General features: G+C 36.6%; 1 protein-coding gene across 1 annotated transcript in view; it reads left to right on the plus strand.

Moving 5' to 3' along the window:
- The window catches only part of LOC107722459 (cadherin-13-like), a 313,349-nt gene that overhangs the window by 252,494 nt on the left and 41,528 nt on the right, over nt 1-19,327 (plus strand). Inside the window, exon 10 of the mRNA XM_016530814.1 lies at nt 11,305-11,445. Coding sequence (XP_016386300.1) covers nt 11,305-11,445 — 141 coding nt within the window. The remainder of the gene's footprint in view (nt 1-11,304; nt 11,446-19,327) is intronic.

Consider the following 19,327-nt stretch of genomic DNA (forward strand, 5'->3'; position numbering starts at 1 on the left):
CAACAATACTACAGTGAGAATAAAAGTTACGCCTTCTTTCATTGCGTGAACATTTGGGCGGTGTTTTGCAAATGTTCTCACATCGTGACGTAGATATGTTGGGGGCGTGTTAGAACGAACCGTTTTAGGTAGGCGTGGTTGACTTAACTTTTATAAATAATAATAAATATTTCTTTGGATTTGAGACTTTAGTCTTTGCAACTTTACAGATCTTCTTTATGCACCAAAAGCTTGTAACACTCGAAAGAGAAAGGAAAAATTGAAATCGTATCATATGACCCCTTTAAACCGCATAAACACATTTCATTACACCAAATACACAAAATAATGTTCTTTTTAGCAACATCATATGACCCCTTTAAAGAATAGACATTGTTATTTAGTTTTTTTTCAAGTGAAAAGTTGCATATGGCATGTTTTTAAGATAAAATGTTTTTAAGATTTAATTGATTCATTATATTAATCCATGGATTTATTGTTTAAAAATATTTTTATGCAGTAAATTTGAATTCATAGTTTAATACTGTGATATCCTTTAAGTAAAAATAGGTCAGAATAGAATGTATTTAATTACATATGCTGTAGCTTATACTCTTAAAAATAAAGATTCCAAAAGACCCCCCCAATCTTAGTAATTTTAATAATATTTTGTGCAATGAAAAGATTCCTTGGTAATTAAAGTTACCTGAGGAGGCTTCTTTCTTTAGAGCAAGATGGCCAGATTTCATTACTTTCAGTTTTGTGCAATAGCAAATAAATGAGCATTTTTTTAGTTATTTCCCTTAATAATAAATTGGATGATGCATCATTATCCCGTACATGTTATTCATCTCTGAATATGCTAGGTAAGCTAAAAGCCATCAAATCTGGAGTGTTATTTTAGGCACATAGTAGCAAGTTGACAAGATAACCATAAGCAGAACTGTATAATTACATATGCTGTAGCTTATACTCTTAAAAATAAAGATTCCAAAAGACCCCCCCCAATCTTAGTAATTTTAATAATATTTTGTGCAATGAAAAGATTCCTTGGTAATTAAAGTTACCTGAGGAGGCTTCTTTCTTTAGAGCAAGATGGCCAGATTTCATTACTTTCAGTTTTGTGCAATAGCAAATAAATGAGCATTTTTTTAGTTATTTCCCTTAATAATAAATTGGATGATGCATCATTATCCCGTACATGTTATTCATCTCTGAATATGCTAGGTAAGCTAAAAGCCATCAAATCTGGAGTGTTATTTTAGGCACATAGTAGCAAGTTGACAAGATAACCATAAGCAGAACTGTATATTGGCCCACACAAATGTTTTTTTTTGTTTTTTGTGAGTTATGTATCTGAAATAATCCAAACTGATCGCTTTGAATGGAGTTACATTTTGCTTACTCTTCCAGGTTTGTGGTTTTGGGCCAGAATAAGCTGCCATGTAAATCAGACAACATTGAAAATTTGATTGGTTGATAGAAATGTTGTTCCAATTTTGCTTACTCTTCCAGGTTTGTGGTTTTGGGCCAGAATAAGCTGCCATGTAAACCAGACAACATTGAAAATTTGATTGGTTGATAGAAATGTTGTTCCAGGACCAACAAGAACATCCATTTAAATGTCCAAGTCCTAGTTATCATCACATGCAAATAGCAACCTAAAACATGTAAGTTAAGTCTAAGAAATCTAACCCTAATATATTCCCATATGACAGAACACAAAACATACTGTATAGGCTCAATCTCAGTCTCGGTCGAAACCAGCTTTGGTAAGCATATTAATCTGTCTCAATCAGTGGGATAGGAAGAATTTGGTCCCTTAGAGACCTCCCCGGCCCCTGTCGGCAATGTAACTGCTCCCCGGTGGTGGCAGTCTGCCTTTGATCTGTGCTAATCTAATTAATTGTTAAACAGCAACACCTGTGCTCTTCAACATAAGTGCTGCTGCCACTTCCCAGATGGGCTTTGATGGCCATGATGAAACACCTCCCTCCCTTCCCTCTTCCCTTCTTCTTCCTCCTCCTCATTTTCTACCCTCATCTCCTCAGTAGGCCTGGGTGTAATGGGGACTATTTCCTCGCCATTACTGGACTGTAATTGACAGCGATTAGTCTGTGGTTGGACGATGCACTTGATTAGATTAGCCAGGCTCCTTTTTTTCTGCTCTGTTTCTTCAAACCCCGAAACCCCAACCTTGACCCCAATTAGCCCCACACACGTCAGGAGATTCTGCATCTCTCCTGCTTATCATGAGCTCATTCATTTGGTTGATGAGTTTCTGTAAATACGTCAGGAGTTAGATGTCGGATTTGTGCTATGAGTCTTTCATGTAGTGCAAGGTGTCCTAAAAACTTCAGTGGCATAATCACATGCTTGAACACTTGTGGCTTAGTGGTTTGTGCATGTGCTTTGTTGAGTCTGGCTCGCAACCTGTACATCACTTCCAGACTTCTCTCTACTTTTCAGCCTATAAAAGTGATAAATGCAGTTTTTATGATGTGGTAAAATTAATTATTTCTCTGAACTTTTCATCAAAGTCTCTGCAAAGTCTTGTTGTGCAAGATGTCCTGAAATATTTCAGCTGCATCATATTCACAGAGGCATTACGTCTTGTCAGAACTGCGTCCTACTGGTTAGTACAAGTGTTTATTGGGCTGAAGTGCTCATGTGGATGATGCAAGTTCAAATCAGCCAAGAATCATTCCTTATACCCTGTTTTGCCCTCTTCTCCTCTTTATTTCATTTTTTCTTTTTCTTTTTCTCTCTTTCTTTTAAATCTATACAGTAAATGCAATAAAGACCAAAGCACATTTTTAAAAGTCAATATTGTTTTTATCCATTAAAATGTTTCTTGTTGTCGTGAAAAACAGGATGCTGCTTGTAAAGAAGCACTTGAAAAGTGTTCCATGCCACCATCATGATTGGGATCAGTGTACCAATAACAAACTGAACTGTGTGAAACCTTAATGTGTGTAAAAGGTGCATCTGTATTTTCATTAATTGCTGGGATCTGATAATATATATGTGATGCTGAATAGGAAATTCCAGAATCACACACAAGTTCTTAACATTACACGAATGTCCACCAATATGCTCTAATATCTCTTAGCATACTGCAAAGACCATCAAATAAAGTTTTGTTACAGTGTCAATCCTGAATCAATTTTAGAGTTTTATCTAAAACAAACTTTAAATCCTTATATGGAATTTTTTAATTACTCTTTTCTATTATTAAACTAGCCGTTAAACTAGCCAACGTATCTTAAAACACCAAACCAAATTGTGAAAAATAGCATTATATTTACAGGAAAAGTTGAAGGGGCTTTTGAGATTTGAGAAGATTTTAACTGTTTTTCTCATATAATAAAAGTTAATGAGGTCTAAAACAGGATTAGTCCCCACTGACTTTCATTGTATGGACAAAAAAAATAATAATTTCCCCCTATCTTCTTCAGTGTTCCACACAAACAAAGACACTCATACGGGTTTGTATTGGCATGAGGGTGAGTAAATGACGACACAATTTTCATTTTGGGGCAACTTTCTCATAGCTTAGTTATTGCATGTGCTCTGACAACTCGAACTGAGGTGATGCAAATTCATGTCTGACTGATATCAGTGTCCTGTTATTCATGTGTTCTCTCTAATTATCTTTTTATAAAATTCCCTGAAAGACAGATAGGCAGAAAAAACAATAAAAACAGTGTTTTATATTTTAAAGTCCACTGTGTTTTGATCATCTGGTAAAATCAGTGATTGCTATGCAAAACCCTTCAAAGTCTCCAATCCACGCCATTTCATGCTTTTAACCACATCTGTTATGGAAATACCTGTCCTAGTTTACAGCAACAGCGGTGTGTGTGATATTAGGTGATTGCAACCAGGCTCTTTAGTTGACATCATCCCCTCTGCATCTCTCCGGATGCTAGGATGTTGACTCGAGAGAGCCACGGGGCAGAACTTCTGTTTGAAATGTCAGAGGCAGGAAAGCACCAGAGATCAATTCGTGCCCCGTGTCACATGCGCACACAAAAACACACTCTAAATCGAGACAAAAGGACAACAGATGAGGGGGGAAAATAAATGAGGCTCCCTCCGGCCTCTTTCATGGAGATCTCGCTTTTTGCGTGGACCCGTGCGCCATCAGTAGCCTTTCTGTTAAAGGCTTTGTTTTTTGGGAAGTCTTTGATCCTGGCTCCATAATCGTTCAGCCACAGTTGGTTGTTTCACACGCTCACCTCTTCTACAGTGTTATCACAGGGCAGCACATAATACTTTAGCTGCAGCGACAAGTATTTCCATGCGCAGGACCGTTCAGTGACTTCTCTATTAATATTCAAGCACAGCCTCAGACTATAATAAATTGGGTTATGTCATTAGTGGGAAACGATATCTTGGTGCATATTTGCCAAAGGGAGAGGAGTTTTAGGAGCGAGCGGCATCCTTCTGCGAGGCCGTGTGTGTGGCAAAATCTGAATAGCTTTCCAAATTGACATGCAACGCTCGGATGATCGTTAATCATAATTGGACACATATTTGCATATTGCAGTGTCAGTGGCTTCGTCATTGGGATTGTTCATGCATTAGTGTTCATTTTTTAATAGGCAATTAGTCTCCATCTCATGATTCGTTTATAAAATACGGCTGGATTTTTGAGCTCCATTAGTGGACGTCCAATGAATCAAGCGACCAAGCGCAAAGAGATCCATCAGATATGACGGCTGTTTGCTGCTTTTAAGTCATCGGTGATTAGAGGGATGAGAGACATGCTGAATGAGGTGACACGTAGAGAGAAAGGCTATATAGCTGCACAAGTGACTTTGCGAGGAAAATGGTAAAAAGATGAAGCAGTGAAGTGGCCTGAGCTCATTCAGCAGTGTGCATTGAAGCATAGTGTACAGTAAGCAAATTGGGGTGAATCTAGAAGTTAAATGAAGTCACTGCATGATTTGTGAAGTTTCTAAACAACTTTTGTAGGAGAGAATGGGTTCATTAAGTATAGTGTTTTACAAATTGCCAAATATAAGATTAGACTGTTTTCTATTTATACACTGTATTTTAAAGTGTAATTTATTCCTGTGTAATTAATGTTTTAGAGTGCATTTTAGGTGCTATTTAAATAAATTTTACTTACTACTTACTTACTGTGATAGCAAAGCTGAATTTTCACCAGTCATTACTCCTGTCTTCAGTGTCACATTATCCTCAAGAAGCATTTATTATTATTATTATTATTATTATTATTATTAATGTTGAAAACTCTTGTGCTGCTTAATATTTTTGTGGACACTATCATACTTTTTTCCAGAATTTTTAAATAAATAGACAATTTAAAAGAACAGTAATTATTTGTAACATTATACATATATTTACTGTCATTTTTGTTCAATATAATGCGTACTAGCTGAAAATCAAAAATAATTTAATCTGAAAAAAAAATACGTATATATATTTATATAACCTGTATATAATTGCATTTTTGTAGTTGACTATAAATAATTCATTTACAGTTGGCACATTTTCTCAATTCAAAAATTAAATTCAAATGCAAAATGATAATTTTGCACCGTAACAGTGATACGCTACTGTGAGGTGAATCAAAAGTAGGTTCAGGAGTCCCAGAAGCAGCCTCTAGCTGTCTTAAGTATTAGCAGAATCATTTATCAAGTCTGGTGTGACCAACAACCCTGTTGCTTCTTGAATTAAATTTTGCTCTGTTGAGCCTACTGCATGTTTGTGTATGTATTTGCAGTCAGGAATTGACTACAAAGGCTCATCATCACTGCAGCTGACGTTTAAGGGTCAGGAGATTCTCTCGAGTAACTCCACTCGTGTTGGCTCCATTTCCATTTTATTTGCATCAGCACCCAGCCATCGTCACATTTAGACAACCATTAGTAAGAGCCACGCGTGGGGCGTTAGCTGGGGATTTCCAGGGGAGCGAATTTGTGATGTGTTCCTGGGTGTGCTATGTTCAGGCTGACTGGCATTGTGACTCCCCTCTGAGCTCAGTGGGATATCGAGCCAAAGGCAATGTGCCATGATCCAGCAAGCTGCTCTGCTAGTCGGCTACTAATGTCTGTCTCATTACATTTTGCCAAGATGAACATGAAATCCATGTGCGAATATGAATTATTTGGTTGTTAGGGTATCATCAGGATGTATGATATGTTATATCTATGAAAGCCGTTTCAGCCATGGGATAAAAAAAAAAATAGCGCAGTAAGAGTTTATGTATTACAATTCAGACTTTTTTCCCTCTGAATTGTGAAAAGCCTGAATTTGCAAGGTATAAACAATATATAAACCCTAAATTCTGCAAATCGAATTGCAAGTTTGTATGTAATATGCGGGTTAATATATAATTGCTATATATAAATTTTTTTTTTTTTTCATGGTGGAAACAAAAAGTCTGAGTTTCAAGATGCAAACTCAGAATTCAGAAAAAAAGTCTGAATCATAATGGGAAAAAGAGTTAGAATTGCTAGATGTAAGCTTAGAATTAGGAGGGGAAAAAGTCAAAATTGCAAGATGTAGGCTCAGAATTATGAAAAAAAAAACATAATTGCGAGACAAAAAAAGAATTGTGAGGAAAAAGTCAGAATTTTGAGTCTATATGTCACGAATCCGGTCCGTGGACTTCTATCCGATCGCCACCAGAGGTCACTCGTCCATCATATTGACTCTCTCACTACACTGACTGTTGCACGTCACCACAGACTACATTTCCCATGCACCATTTCACTAATCACACGCTCACCTGAGACCAATCGCACACACTACATAACACCCACTCAGTTCCTGCTCCGATCACCGAGTATTGTTCTGCGTTTAGCTTGTTTTGCCTGTGCCATACCTGTTTGCTCTTGTTCGACCCTGCCTGTGTTTTTTGACCCCGTCTCTTGTGAATAAAAGCTTGCACATGGATCCGCACGCCTCTCGTCTCGTCAGCCCCGTAACACTATATCTCACATATTGTCAGAAAAAAAAAACTACCTTTTTTTTGACCCATGCTAGAAACAGGCTTCCATAAATATCTGACACTCATCGTGAAATAAATAAATAAAATAAATACTATGAGTATATCTATAATCCTAAATGTAAAATAATTGCTTATAACCATTAAAAATATATTAAAATTCTCATAAAGGATGATATAAAATGCTAAATGAGATCTTAAAATATCTTGAAAATTAGTTTATATATAAAAATCAAAAAATGAAGGACAAAGGTTTTAATATAGACTTAATAAGTTGATTTAAAATTATATTATACCATCATCTGAGCTGTACTGAAATAATTAATCAAAAAAAAAACAGCATTAAATGCAAAAAGCAAAATGGCTACAAAAAGTGAGTGAAAAGAGCAGAGAGGGAAAAATGGCAGTTTATTCTAGATATGGATGACAGTGATATAAAGAAAAGTAATAATAATAAAAAAAAAAGGAAATTAGGATAACATTCCAGGGATTGAGTGAAAATATGAACCCTTATAACCATCCAGATTGCAATCATGTAGAAGTATTAAAAAACGCCTGTGAAAAGTACAGGAGACATTAGCATATTTACAACTTACTCCAACTTAGTTAAAGCTATGTGAAACAACCCTTGTGAAAAGGTGTGAGAAAGCCTGCTGGAATAAAAATGAAATACTTCAAGGAAAACGAAGACGTGGCCAGCAGAAAGATTCCCTACACAAGACAAATGAGTTATAGCTTTATTCATCATTTCAGCTGCTTCTTCTGTGGCTTTTGTATGGATCATTATGTTCTTGGGGAATGAAAGATAGAGCGGTGAATAGACTGAGAGGTTGGGAAAGGCAGACAGTTTCTTTCAAAGCGCTTGAGAGAACAAAAAGGGGCTACAGAAGCATAATTATGACATCACATCTATTGAAGCGGACGAGGCGGTATCTCGTTCAGCGGGTCAGAGCCAGTTCCGTCTCGCTCTGCATATATTTCCATCTTCTAAAGCCTATATTACTTAAGTCTTTACACACTCTGGCCATGGGGAAAGCCTTGATCTATTATACAAGGTGCTTTTGATTGCATTTAGTCCTTTTTTACAATGAGTGTTATTGGACGGACGATATGAAATGGATCTGTCGTAGATAGAAACTCGATCCGGTGTGTGAAATGACTGACATAACCGGGCGCATGATAACAGTTGTTATGCAATGTGAAGTTAATGTATTGTGTCTCGTTTCGCATTCACAGGCAGACCTGGGATGTTTCAACACTCTTCCAGATTGTTTTAACAGGTTTTGTATTTTTATGACCTTCAAAAGCACATGAGGAGTTCACAGGTGCATCGGCGCGATAGATTTGAGCGGGTGAAAGCGAGAGATGCGAGACTCATTAAGATGTTGTCACGCTACGTGAGAGCTTCGTGCGAGCCTTTGACGGCACCGAGATTTAATCTGCACTCACCTCCCTCTTATCCAGATGGGTTTCTCTTATTTTTTCAACTCGCAGGTCTGTGAATTGCCATCTGTTTATCAGCAGTAAATAAGTTCTGAGTCATTCGTCAGTGACAGCCGTCCCAGCCGATCTCAGCCACCGGAAGCACTGCGCTTCATGTTCAAAAAAATACTTCAGCATAATATGTCTGATGAGGTGTAAAGCTTGACCGTTGGTGTTATTAAACAGTGCACATCAGTAACTTTCATCTCCATTTCTTAGCTTTTCTTATTCTACATCCTGTCAATTACAAGCAGTTTGTGTTGAATCACATCAACAATGTAGTTCAGAAGTGTGATGAGTGTTCTGATGTTTGAGATTGTTAATTGCAGTTTTACTTGCAGGCAATTCTCAATAAAATAAAAATAAATAAAAACACACTGAAGGCCTAAATTTGGTCAGTTCAGTCATTTGGCAACTTGTGAACATTGATTTTAACCTGAGAGTGTCATTCTAAACTTGTGTGAATCTGTCTATTCTATTCTATTCTATTCTATTCTATTCTATTCTATTCTATTCCTAGGTCAGGGTCTTAGAAGACCTTTCTTGTTTGAATGGTTATTTTCGTGTCATTGAGACACAATTAGTTGCTTAATATTTTAAATCAGTTTTTATTTTTGTTTTAATTTTAATTTTAGTTAAATCCAATTGGTATTTTATTGTTATTTTTATTATTATCTTTAATAGTATTATTTAAAATAATATATATAATAATTGTTATACGTTTATTTTATTTCAGGTAACATTTATTTTATTTCTGTTGTTGTTGTTTATGGTTTTACTTTTAGTTAACTATAATAACCTTGGTATGAAAACAGTTTTCCATATTCATCGGATCATTCGGTTTCTTTAAATACCACACCTCAAGTCGAAATTACGAGAATAAAGTCAAAGTCAAAATTCCCCATTTTTAGTTTTAAGTCACTTTTTCCCCCTCCAAAAACTGCAATGTACTGTGATTTTTTACTTTATTAATTGCAGCTTTGTTGGAATGACATACTTCTGAGCCACTATTTGAAGCCTGAGATAGCAAGAGTAATTTATACAGAGAGGCAATGCACTATGGGTAAATGACTGCAGCACTGGCCTCCTGGGCTTTATGTGAAACAGATGGATGAGTTTTATTAAGCATGTGGTACTTAACGCTGCACTGAGTGGGATTTCAATAAAGGAAATAAATGTTAGCATTAACAGCACCTCCCTGTGTAATGTGCCATCATGGCTTTCCAGTAGGGTTGACTTATTTTAACAAATGCTTGTTGTCTTGGATTTATGAATATTGGGCTTTTGGTCTGGAGAAGGTTTATTTCCCATATGATGAGTAGGTGGTGTTTGATAGAGATAAAACGGTTTCAGCCAGTCTGAAAATTAGTTTTGATGCATTTATACCTTTTCCTCTGTGTCAGAAAAACCAGGTGTCTATGTAACACTTATGTGCCCATTTCTTTAGCTTATGTATTATTCATGCAGTGAATGCATGGTATTTCTCCTGAAATATCTCTGAAATAACCTTGGCTTCTCTTAAAACTAAATTTCAGGAATTTGTGTTTGTTCGCTGTCTTTCACAATCTCTAAAGAAAACTACTGTATATAATATAAGTAAACTTTATAAGGAAAGCACATCTTGAATAAAAATGCTGACAATGATTTCTGGTATATGTCTTTCACCTGACAACTTAAATACTTAAATATTCTTAAATATAGCATTTTCAGGGAATTTGAGAAAATAAACTTGTTTCTTTTCACACTCTCTATAATTAATGTAGTTTTGTATAAGTAAGTAAATAAATGAATAAATAAATAAAATGGTTCATCTGACATTTTAAATATTTAAACAATGGAATTTGTCTTTCAAAAGCTAATTTCACAGCTAGTATTTTATGTTTACAAAATACACACAATTAAATGTTTTTTGAACAATTACAGCTTGATTGGAAATGACTCACAATAGAAATGTTCTGCTCACAACTGATATTTACTTTGACATGGTTTTTAATATGCAATTATTCATAGTTTTGGATCATTTTTTATGTTTGTAATATATTTTAAGATTAAAAGTCTAATCTTATATTTTAAGATTAAAAGATTAAGTATCCAACTATGTGAAGTATCCAAGTCTGTTTTGTAGTGATATTAATATAAATCAGCCCTTGGGATAAATTTCTTTTTTTTTTTTAAATCCCAAAATTGATTGATTAATTGATTGATTTACCTACCAACAAATCCGTCCCTTCTGTCTCACTCTCTCTTTCTTTTTCTCTCACATCTTGACATTCTGGTTAAGGACATGGTCTTGAAGGAAAGGTGATGTGGGCGTTAATTGACATTTACATGTTTTCTTTCAGTATTACCTTTGAAAAGTGACTGAAACTTGACATTTATTTAGACTAGCACCTGTCAAGGAGAGTCAATGCTCTTTCATGAAGCCTTTATCATTGTTTCAGGACCGTCCCCTGAAGAAGGCCTTACACAGGAAGAAGTGTAAATAAACAAAAGGATATTTTAGTCTCATAGATCACCGGTCAATCATGAGCAATAATTAACTTTTTAACCGATTGACTTTAGTGTTTGAAATGTCAATGATGAACTGCGAGACTCTTTTGAGGTGACGCCATGACTTCAATACAATGATTGGCGGATTAGATCTTAATTACTCCATTTTACCAGTTAATTTACAACGTAACCGCTCATTAAAAGTATGTGACGCTTTTCAGTGCATATTGACAGCGTCTAACCAGCACTAAAGCAGTCGTGGAACAATTACTTGTTCTTCAGTTAAGCCACTTAAGCTCTTATCACGACTGTACTCCCTCTATCCTGAAGTTCTACTGACTGTTCCCAACCATGTTCTTATGTGTCCACAGACTCTTCCAACCACGCAGTATGAGCTAGAGATTGTGGCGAAGGACATGGCAGGAAGTGATGTGGGACTGACAGGAACCGCAACAGCCACCATCACCATCACAGACAGGAATGACCACGCACCCGAGTTTACACACTCACTGGTAGGAGGAACCTTTTTTCTTTCTTCCTTTCTTTCTGAATGTTATTCATTGACTATACGTGACCTGCTCCATATTTTCAGTCGTTGTGACCCAGAAACACATTGAGTTTTATTCACTGAATGAAAAAGTGTCAGCTTTCTAATAATAGTTGTTACGTTTCTACTCCAAATTGGATATGAAGAGTTCATTTGCAAAAACCGATAAACGCCACTTTCAAAAAAATGAGCTGATTGCCGTGCATTATTCTCCACATATAGCGCAATCTGAACCCTAAACACGTTTTGTCAAAAAAGCCGGTTTTGTCCACTTTCAAGGCATCGCGAGTTCACGTTTTACTGCAGAAGCCGACAAGCGCCCTTGTTGTTTTTGAACAGAAGCCGATAAGTCCATTTTAGCGAATCAGCGCGCTGTATTCAGGTCAGGTGACAAGGCTACTTTCACTTCGAAAAGTTGTGCTTGCTGAGAGGAGTTTCGTCAAAGCTGACTAAAAGTGATCAAGGATGGACAATTTCGACGAACTTGATAAACCTGTGATATCTTCTTCAGGGCGAAAAAGGAAAATAAAATCTGAAACGTTTTCACGGAACCTTGCAAAAGCAGCGCGTTACAATGGTGAGGGAAAAGCTCCGTGTATTGCGTGTAATCACATCAATACAGTTTATGATCACAACAACAACAACATTTGTCAGGCATCTACATTGTCATCTGAGGAGATTACAAAGATTAAACGAGTGTTTTTCTTAAACTCTAAAACATGAAATGTGGAGTTATCTGCTTTTGCCAAAAAACGACTGTTGGAGTTATTTGCTTTTGCTATAAAACAAACTTTTAATATGTAAAAAAAAAAACATACTTTCAATGAACTTACAAAAATAATTTTGTAAATTACCTGTATTTGTTTAAGTTATTATTACTTAATCAAAACAACCTAACTGCAGTTTGATTGATATTACTTGGAATGCGCAATAAAAAACTTGATTTCTGGAAAAAAAAATGGAGTTATCGGTTTTTGCAAATGAACTCTTCATATAATAATTTAAATGACTGTCATAAACTTGTTTTTGAAAAAATGGCAACTAAATATTTCAAACAATTGTCTGACTATTTTTAGACGAAATTATAAGATTTATTTAAACAAAAATGTATTGCAAAAAAGTATCTTATGCTTACAAAGGCTGCATATATTTATTTAAAAATACAGTAAAAACAGTAATATTTAGAAACATTACAATTTAAAATAACTATTTGATTTTAACATATTTTAAAAATGATTTCTATTGTGGCAAAGCAGCCATTATTCCAGTCTTCAGTGTCACATGGCGCCGTACTGATTTGGTGCTCAAGAAATATATATATATGTTTTATTATTATTGTCTATGTTGAAAACAGTTGTTATACTTAATATTTTGATTAGATAAGAGAAGAGCATATATATTTTTCTCCACAAATGGCTCATTGCAACTTCTCAAAATAATAAAGCATGTCACATATATCCATTGACGCTTTAGCATTGCAGAAATGCTCTATTGACTAAACAGCATCCATGATTAAATCACTATCATTTTTATAACTGAACAATCAACCCTATGAACAGCTGACTATTCTACTACAGTCACTTTCTTTTGAAATGATTTATAGTGGTTTGAAGCAGCTTTAACACCTGCAGTCCTTTACCATGAGGACAAACACTCTAACTTCTCAGTCCAGAAGGCCTTCACCAATCATTTCCAATTGTCAATCACTCAAATCACGTGTATACACACAGAAGCCCTCCCTGCTCAGCCAGGGCCTCAGCTTTTCACTCAGATACACTGACCTTGTGAGCAAAAGCCCTGTGCATCAATCACTCTAATCTCAGGTGCGCTGAGAAACAGCTGTGATTCACAAATACTCACACACAAAGGTGATGGACTGGGTCCCTCTCGATCGCTTATCCTCCGCTAACCTCCTGTTTGTGGTTTGCAGTGATTGTGTGACAATAATCCGGGCCTCCCCTGGCAATGATGGTCTGTCCATGGACGGAGTGTATTGTTTGTGCGTGTATTGTTGTTGTAATCATTAGTATTGCTGGAGTTTTTTTAGCTGCACATTATAGCTATAGGCTATAAAATACACATTAGTCTTCTGCTAAACAATCACAAAAAGAGGCCACCGCTGCCATTCAGCAGTCTGAAACCCAGAGGGCAAGAAAACTGCATTTATGCTATGTGCAAACTTAAGCTGCGTGTCCATTTGAGCCCACCTGTGATGAATTTGTCAGAAAATGCTACACTTGCACTTTGCTAGCCAGCGGAGGGAAAACAACTACGCCAGGCTGATGCAGAGACACTTATTTTGAGCTGTATGGTTTTTTAGAGGAAGTGCCCTGGGCTGTTGTCAGATTCCTAGAGATATCACGTCCACCCTCACTTGGCCCATTCCCAGGATGCACTGCTGTGCCAGCAAGAGGGGCTTTCTGACTGGTTGGTGTGGCCACTCATTTGGGTTGCCTATTTAGAGTGGCTTTGACAATTGCTGCTGCCTTGCTTTAGGGTGTTCACTGTAAACACTAACAAGCTCAATATATGGAAAGAATTTGCATAAAAATAATTGCCTTAAAGTAGTTCAGTAATTTCTGTAAAAAAACAATGTGCTCTTCATATTGAACAAACTTCATTAACCATCAACTAGTGGGTCTTATTTATTTATTTATTTAAAATGTTTGTGATAAGTGGAGATCATGATTAGATTAGAAATTGGCTGTTATTAGACAAAACTCTTCTGTGAGCTGTTTAAATGAAAGCCAATGTCCAGATTTTACTGTGTATAACATTCTAAATTTATATAACATTACTTCCTGAACCTGTTTTCATAAAGTAAACATCTTGTTTTATGCAAAGTCATCAGATCTGCATAGAGGAAATTGATTTTAAATTAACTAAGGTTCACCATCAACACCAATCACCATAATGGTGACTTATGAAATGCTTATTTACGATAAAACAATATCAACAACATAAATAGAGCTACTACTTTAGATAGTGACATGTATGTGAACATTTCTAAGAGTATCTGTATTTGTATCTATATTCTCATGTCACTTTACCCTGCTCCTTAACGACAAGTGTGTTTGTGTTCAGTATGTTTTTAACAAGCACTTTCCATGATACATTTTCTCCATTTACCAGTCTGACAGGGTCTGAGTCGACTGCAGCACCTCCTCTTTGCACACGCTTGAAAACACTCTTGACTGTGCTGTAAAATTCTGCAGTAGGAAAGCCCGCTGTCTCCTCACAGGTGATATTTGAGTGCATGTCTCTGTTTTTGGCATAAGTCCACCCTTCGGGACTAGAGAGCTGAGGTAGTGGATCAGCAGAATATCCCCTCCTCCTCCTCTTAGACTGCTGTATCTGACAGACCTCAGTAAATATTCATGAAAAACACCTTTGAAAGTGCATTTTGAAATTTCAGTCCTTTTGAAAAATGCCTACGCTTGTTTGCTGGTATTAGCCAACTGGCTTTCCGGCTAAACCACCCAAGCACCGGCTTGACCAATCTGGGGTCAACCTCAGGATTTAAATGGATAGTTCAGGCAAAAATGAAAAATCAATCACCATTTACTCACTCTCATGCCATTCAAACCTGTATGACTTCCTTTATTCTGTAGAATGCAGAAGAAATTTTGAGAAATTGCATGTTACTTTCAGAGACTAAACAAAGTAAATTCCACCCCACAAATTCCTGAAAATCAGCATTAAAATAAATAAATAATATACTAAATACATTTGGCTTTTTATACAGCACACACTGCTTCACCATTTATCATTCTGTGATAATGCCTAGTGACTATTACTTGCCCCTGAAGTGAGATAATGTACTTCCTTATCTCCCACTATTTTTGCAAGAAAGCAAAAAACTCAAAATTATCAGAAACTCTAAATCTGTTCTTTTTAAATACAATTTCGAGAGAAAATGAGAGTAGAAAAACATGCCACCTTCTCACATTTCCTCGATTTTTCTTAATTAGCAGATGTTTCACTTCATACATAATCACAGGCTGGCATGTAGTCTTCCTCAGACAGATTTCAAGTATATGATCATTGCCACAGTTTATCATTTTTAGGTGGACCCATCTGGTCATTTATTCTCATTAGCTGGTCTAGTTCAATGGATGCATTTAAATTCAGTGGTGTTGTAAACAGGATCACTTATAGAAAACTGTTTCTATCTCTGCTCCAAAGTGAGACCCCATATTAGTTCACTCTATTGTAAAACCAATACAACTCTTAATAAAAACTAACAGGCCTACACAATGAGGCTGTATTATTTATTTGCATCAGCGATACCGCTTCCCAGAGATCTTTTATTTAATATCTGGTTCTTTATGTTGCAAATTGCTCATCACAGTGAAAATCAATTGGAATTTAAACTACCACATTGAGATCATATCCTCAATTGAACCAAGAAGATCAAGGAACGTAAGATCTGCACTTCCTTTTTTTAATGACATGCCGCCTGGGCTAAGGTTTTTTGGTTTTCCGTAGTTCATTTCATGTATTTAGCATCCGGGCTACCATTGAATGTTCGTCTTTTAAAATAAATGTCTGCAGTGTGTGACAAGAGAATTATTGTCTGCCCAGAGATAATTCTAGGCCATGGTCAATGTATGGGGTCACGTAACAGTGTCCCGCAGCGGGAGTATTATTAGGATAATAGCAGACCTATCCATCCTCCCTCTATTATCTCTGTCTCCCTGGGTCCCTCTGACTCATGTTCCCTGTTTCGGGATCTTGGAGCCGTGGAGGGAGAGGCCAGAGGCTGTGCTATTTGCCGCAGGTGGTATGTACATGCCCGCCCTCCCTGGCACTTTGTGATAACTGGCATCTATTTCAGATGAACCCCTTCCAAGTGCTGCAGCAGCCACTGATCCGGCTTATCACGCCTGTCACTCAAGAAAAGTGACAGCTTATCTGAGTTGCCTCTCTCCCCTGCAGTGAAAGCACGCCGCTGCCTCCGTCAAAATGCTAATGACATTAACAATGATGGCTACAAGTCCGCAACAAGATAGTAACAGAAGTCGGGCATACTTTTGGGGGGCGACTCTGAACGGATGGCTGTTCTTATTTGTACAATAGCCAATTGACTTTGCATTTACAAGGTCTCGCTCATAGCTCACAGACGTGCTTGGGGTGATTTTAAGCGTAGAAAAGGAATTCTAGTATTTAGTGTGATTGGCTGTGTTCCAAAATCTAGTGAGCTGCCTGTGTAGGCTGCCAAAGTCAACATAATTATGCTGCCTTCCGAGATATCTTGTTTTGGCTAAAGTTTAAGGCAGAACTGAATGTATCCTTTAAGAAGGCAATCCCAGCGTGCATTGCAAAAAGGTTAGTAAAAAAATCCATCCAAGATGGTGGATGAGGTGAGGGAAGTCTCCATTTATACAGTGCCCTCCAAAAGTTTTGAAACTCCCCCAGGTTATGGATAATATCAGAATAAAGCTTTATAATTTTGTGAATAGAACTGCCTATGTAGTAGTAGACAATAATCGGTAACACTTTTAATATAGGGACCAATTCTCACTATTAGCATGCCTATTATTAACATATTGGCATACTGTATATACTAGTATTTATAAAGCATTTATTCTGCATGACCATATTCTACATCCCCAATCCTACCCGATACCTAAACTTAGAGCACCTAGAGAGGACCTCTACAGCCCTGAAAGACAGCGGAGACCAGGACAACTAGATGAGCCCCAGATACAGATGTTATTCCCCTGTAAAGACCTTGTCTCAGACGACCACCGGGACAAGACCACAGGAACCAGATGATTCCTCTGCACAATGTGACTTTGCTGCAGCCTGAAATTGAACTGCTGGTTTGGTCTGGCCAGAGGAGAACTGGCACCCCGACTGAGCCTGGTTTCTCCCAAGGTTTTTACTCCATTCTGTCACCGATCGAGTTTTGGTTCCTTGCCGCTGTCGCCTCTGGCTTGCTTAGTTGGGGACACTTCATTTCCAGCGATATCGTCGCCTTGATTGCACAGATACTATGATACTATGAACTGAGCTGAATGAAGACATCACTGAATTCAATGATGAACTGCCTTTAACTGAAAAATTAGTGTTTACTATTGTCATTTTGCATCATTGACACACAATTTTCCTAATTAATGCTGTTCAGTTGCTTTGACACAATCTGTATTGTTAAAAGCGCTATATAAATAAAGGTGACTGACTGACTGATTTCAATTTATCATTTTAATTCCAATCATGTCAATTAAATTTTTTTTAACGATTAAATCATTATTACATTCCAGATTTATTTTTAACTTTCTATATCAGATTGTTTGTAAAATGCTGTAAATTTGACCAGTCTTGGTTCCTGTTGAGATTTCTTTACATTTCAATAGGCCAGAGGAGAACTGGCCCCTCGACTGAGCCTGGTTTCTCCCAAGGTTTTTTCTCCATTCTGTCACCGATGGAGTTTTGGTTCCTTGCCGCTGTCGCCTCTGGCTTGCTTAGTTGGGGACACTTCATTTCCAGCGATATTGTTGACTTGATTGCAAATGATTGCAAAGATACTATTTAAACTGAACTGAGCTGGATGATGACATCACTGAATTCAATGATGAACTGTCTTTAACTGGAAAATTAGTGTTTACTATTGTCATTTTGCATTATTGACACACTATTTTCCTAATTAATGCTGTTCAGTTGCTTTGACACAATCTGTATTGTTAAAAGCGCTATATAAATAAAGGTGACTTGACTTGACTTGACTAAACTTAACAACTACCTTACTAACTATTAATAAACAGCAAATTAGGAGTTTGAGTCAAAAGTCATAGTTAATGGTTTGTTAATAGCAATAATTTGGACCTTGAAAGAAAGTGTGACCCAATAATCTTACTTGGTTTTAGAACAGAGCCATGGAAACTATTGGACCATATGTAGTAATTGGGCTGTAATCATTCTCACTATGATGGTTCTTGAAATTAAGGAAGGACAGCCAAGATATTCCCTATCACTCCTCACTACTTTGCTTTGAGACTTTGTCCATTGTGTGCAAATAGAGCCATAGCTCACTCAATGTTTTTATGGATTAAATCATTTTGACTTCCACTCATTTTTTTTTAGTTAATGAATGACCTTTTGGTTCTGCAAACAATCCTTCTTCATTATTAGTCTTAGCAAACTTTCCCAGTTTCTTGTTCAGTTTTTCCCCTCTGTTAGAAAAGCAGCTAATATTTCTAGATGTCAGTGCTGGTGTGAGGTGAACAGTATTGTTAACAACAGTAGCAAAGTCAGTTTTAGCCTCCATATTATCTACGTGAAATTATGTCCCATTCCCTACTCTCCCAGCAATCCATTTCAAGAACCATCCATTGTCAATTCCCACAGCTACACCAGTAATTATTGATGGTCACAGATTCTTATTTCTGGATTTTATACTGTTTCTGGCTCATCTCTTCTCACTATTTCTTACAGTTCCTCTGTAGAATATTGAGTCTCAAACTCATTGAACTGAAGTCATTTCTGAAAATGACTTTCGGTTTTAATGATATTTACGTTCCATTAACAAGTGCTATATATATGAATGGGTATATGAATGCGTAATCCTATGGAGAATGTAACATGTCTTTGACGTGAATTTACTCATCATAAGCTGCAGTTATACTACATCTGTTGCCATCTATATGTCATTTTCATATCCATCAAGAACAGACATTATTCAGTTGAGGGATATTGACTTGATCATGTCTTTATTTGTCACACAGTGTGAGCTTGAGTGCCTAGTATATATCAGTTTAGTTAGAGAGTTAAAAAGAACATTGTATACTGGACAAATATATATATATATATATATATATAATTATCCATGACAATTTTGATCTAAA

The sequence above is a fragment of the Sinocyclocheilus rhinocerous genome, unplaced genomic scaffold (genome assembly GCF_001515625.1).
Source record: "Sinocyclocheilus rhinocerous isolate Xijiao unplaced genomic scaffold, SAMN03320098_v1.1 scaffold604, whole genome shotgun sequence".
Lineage (NCBI taxonomy): Eukaryota > Metazoa > Chordata > Actinopteri > Cypriniformes > Cyprinidae > Sinocyclocheilus > Sinocyclocheilus rhinocerous.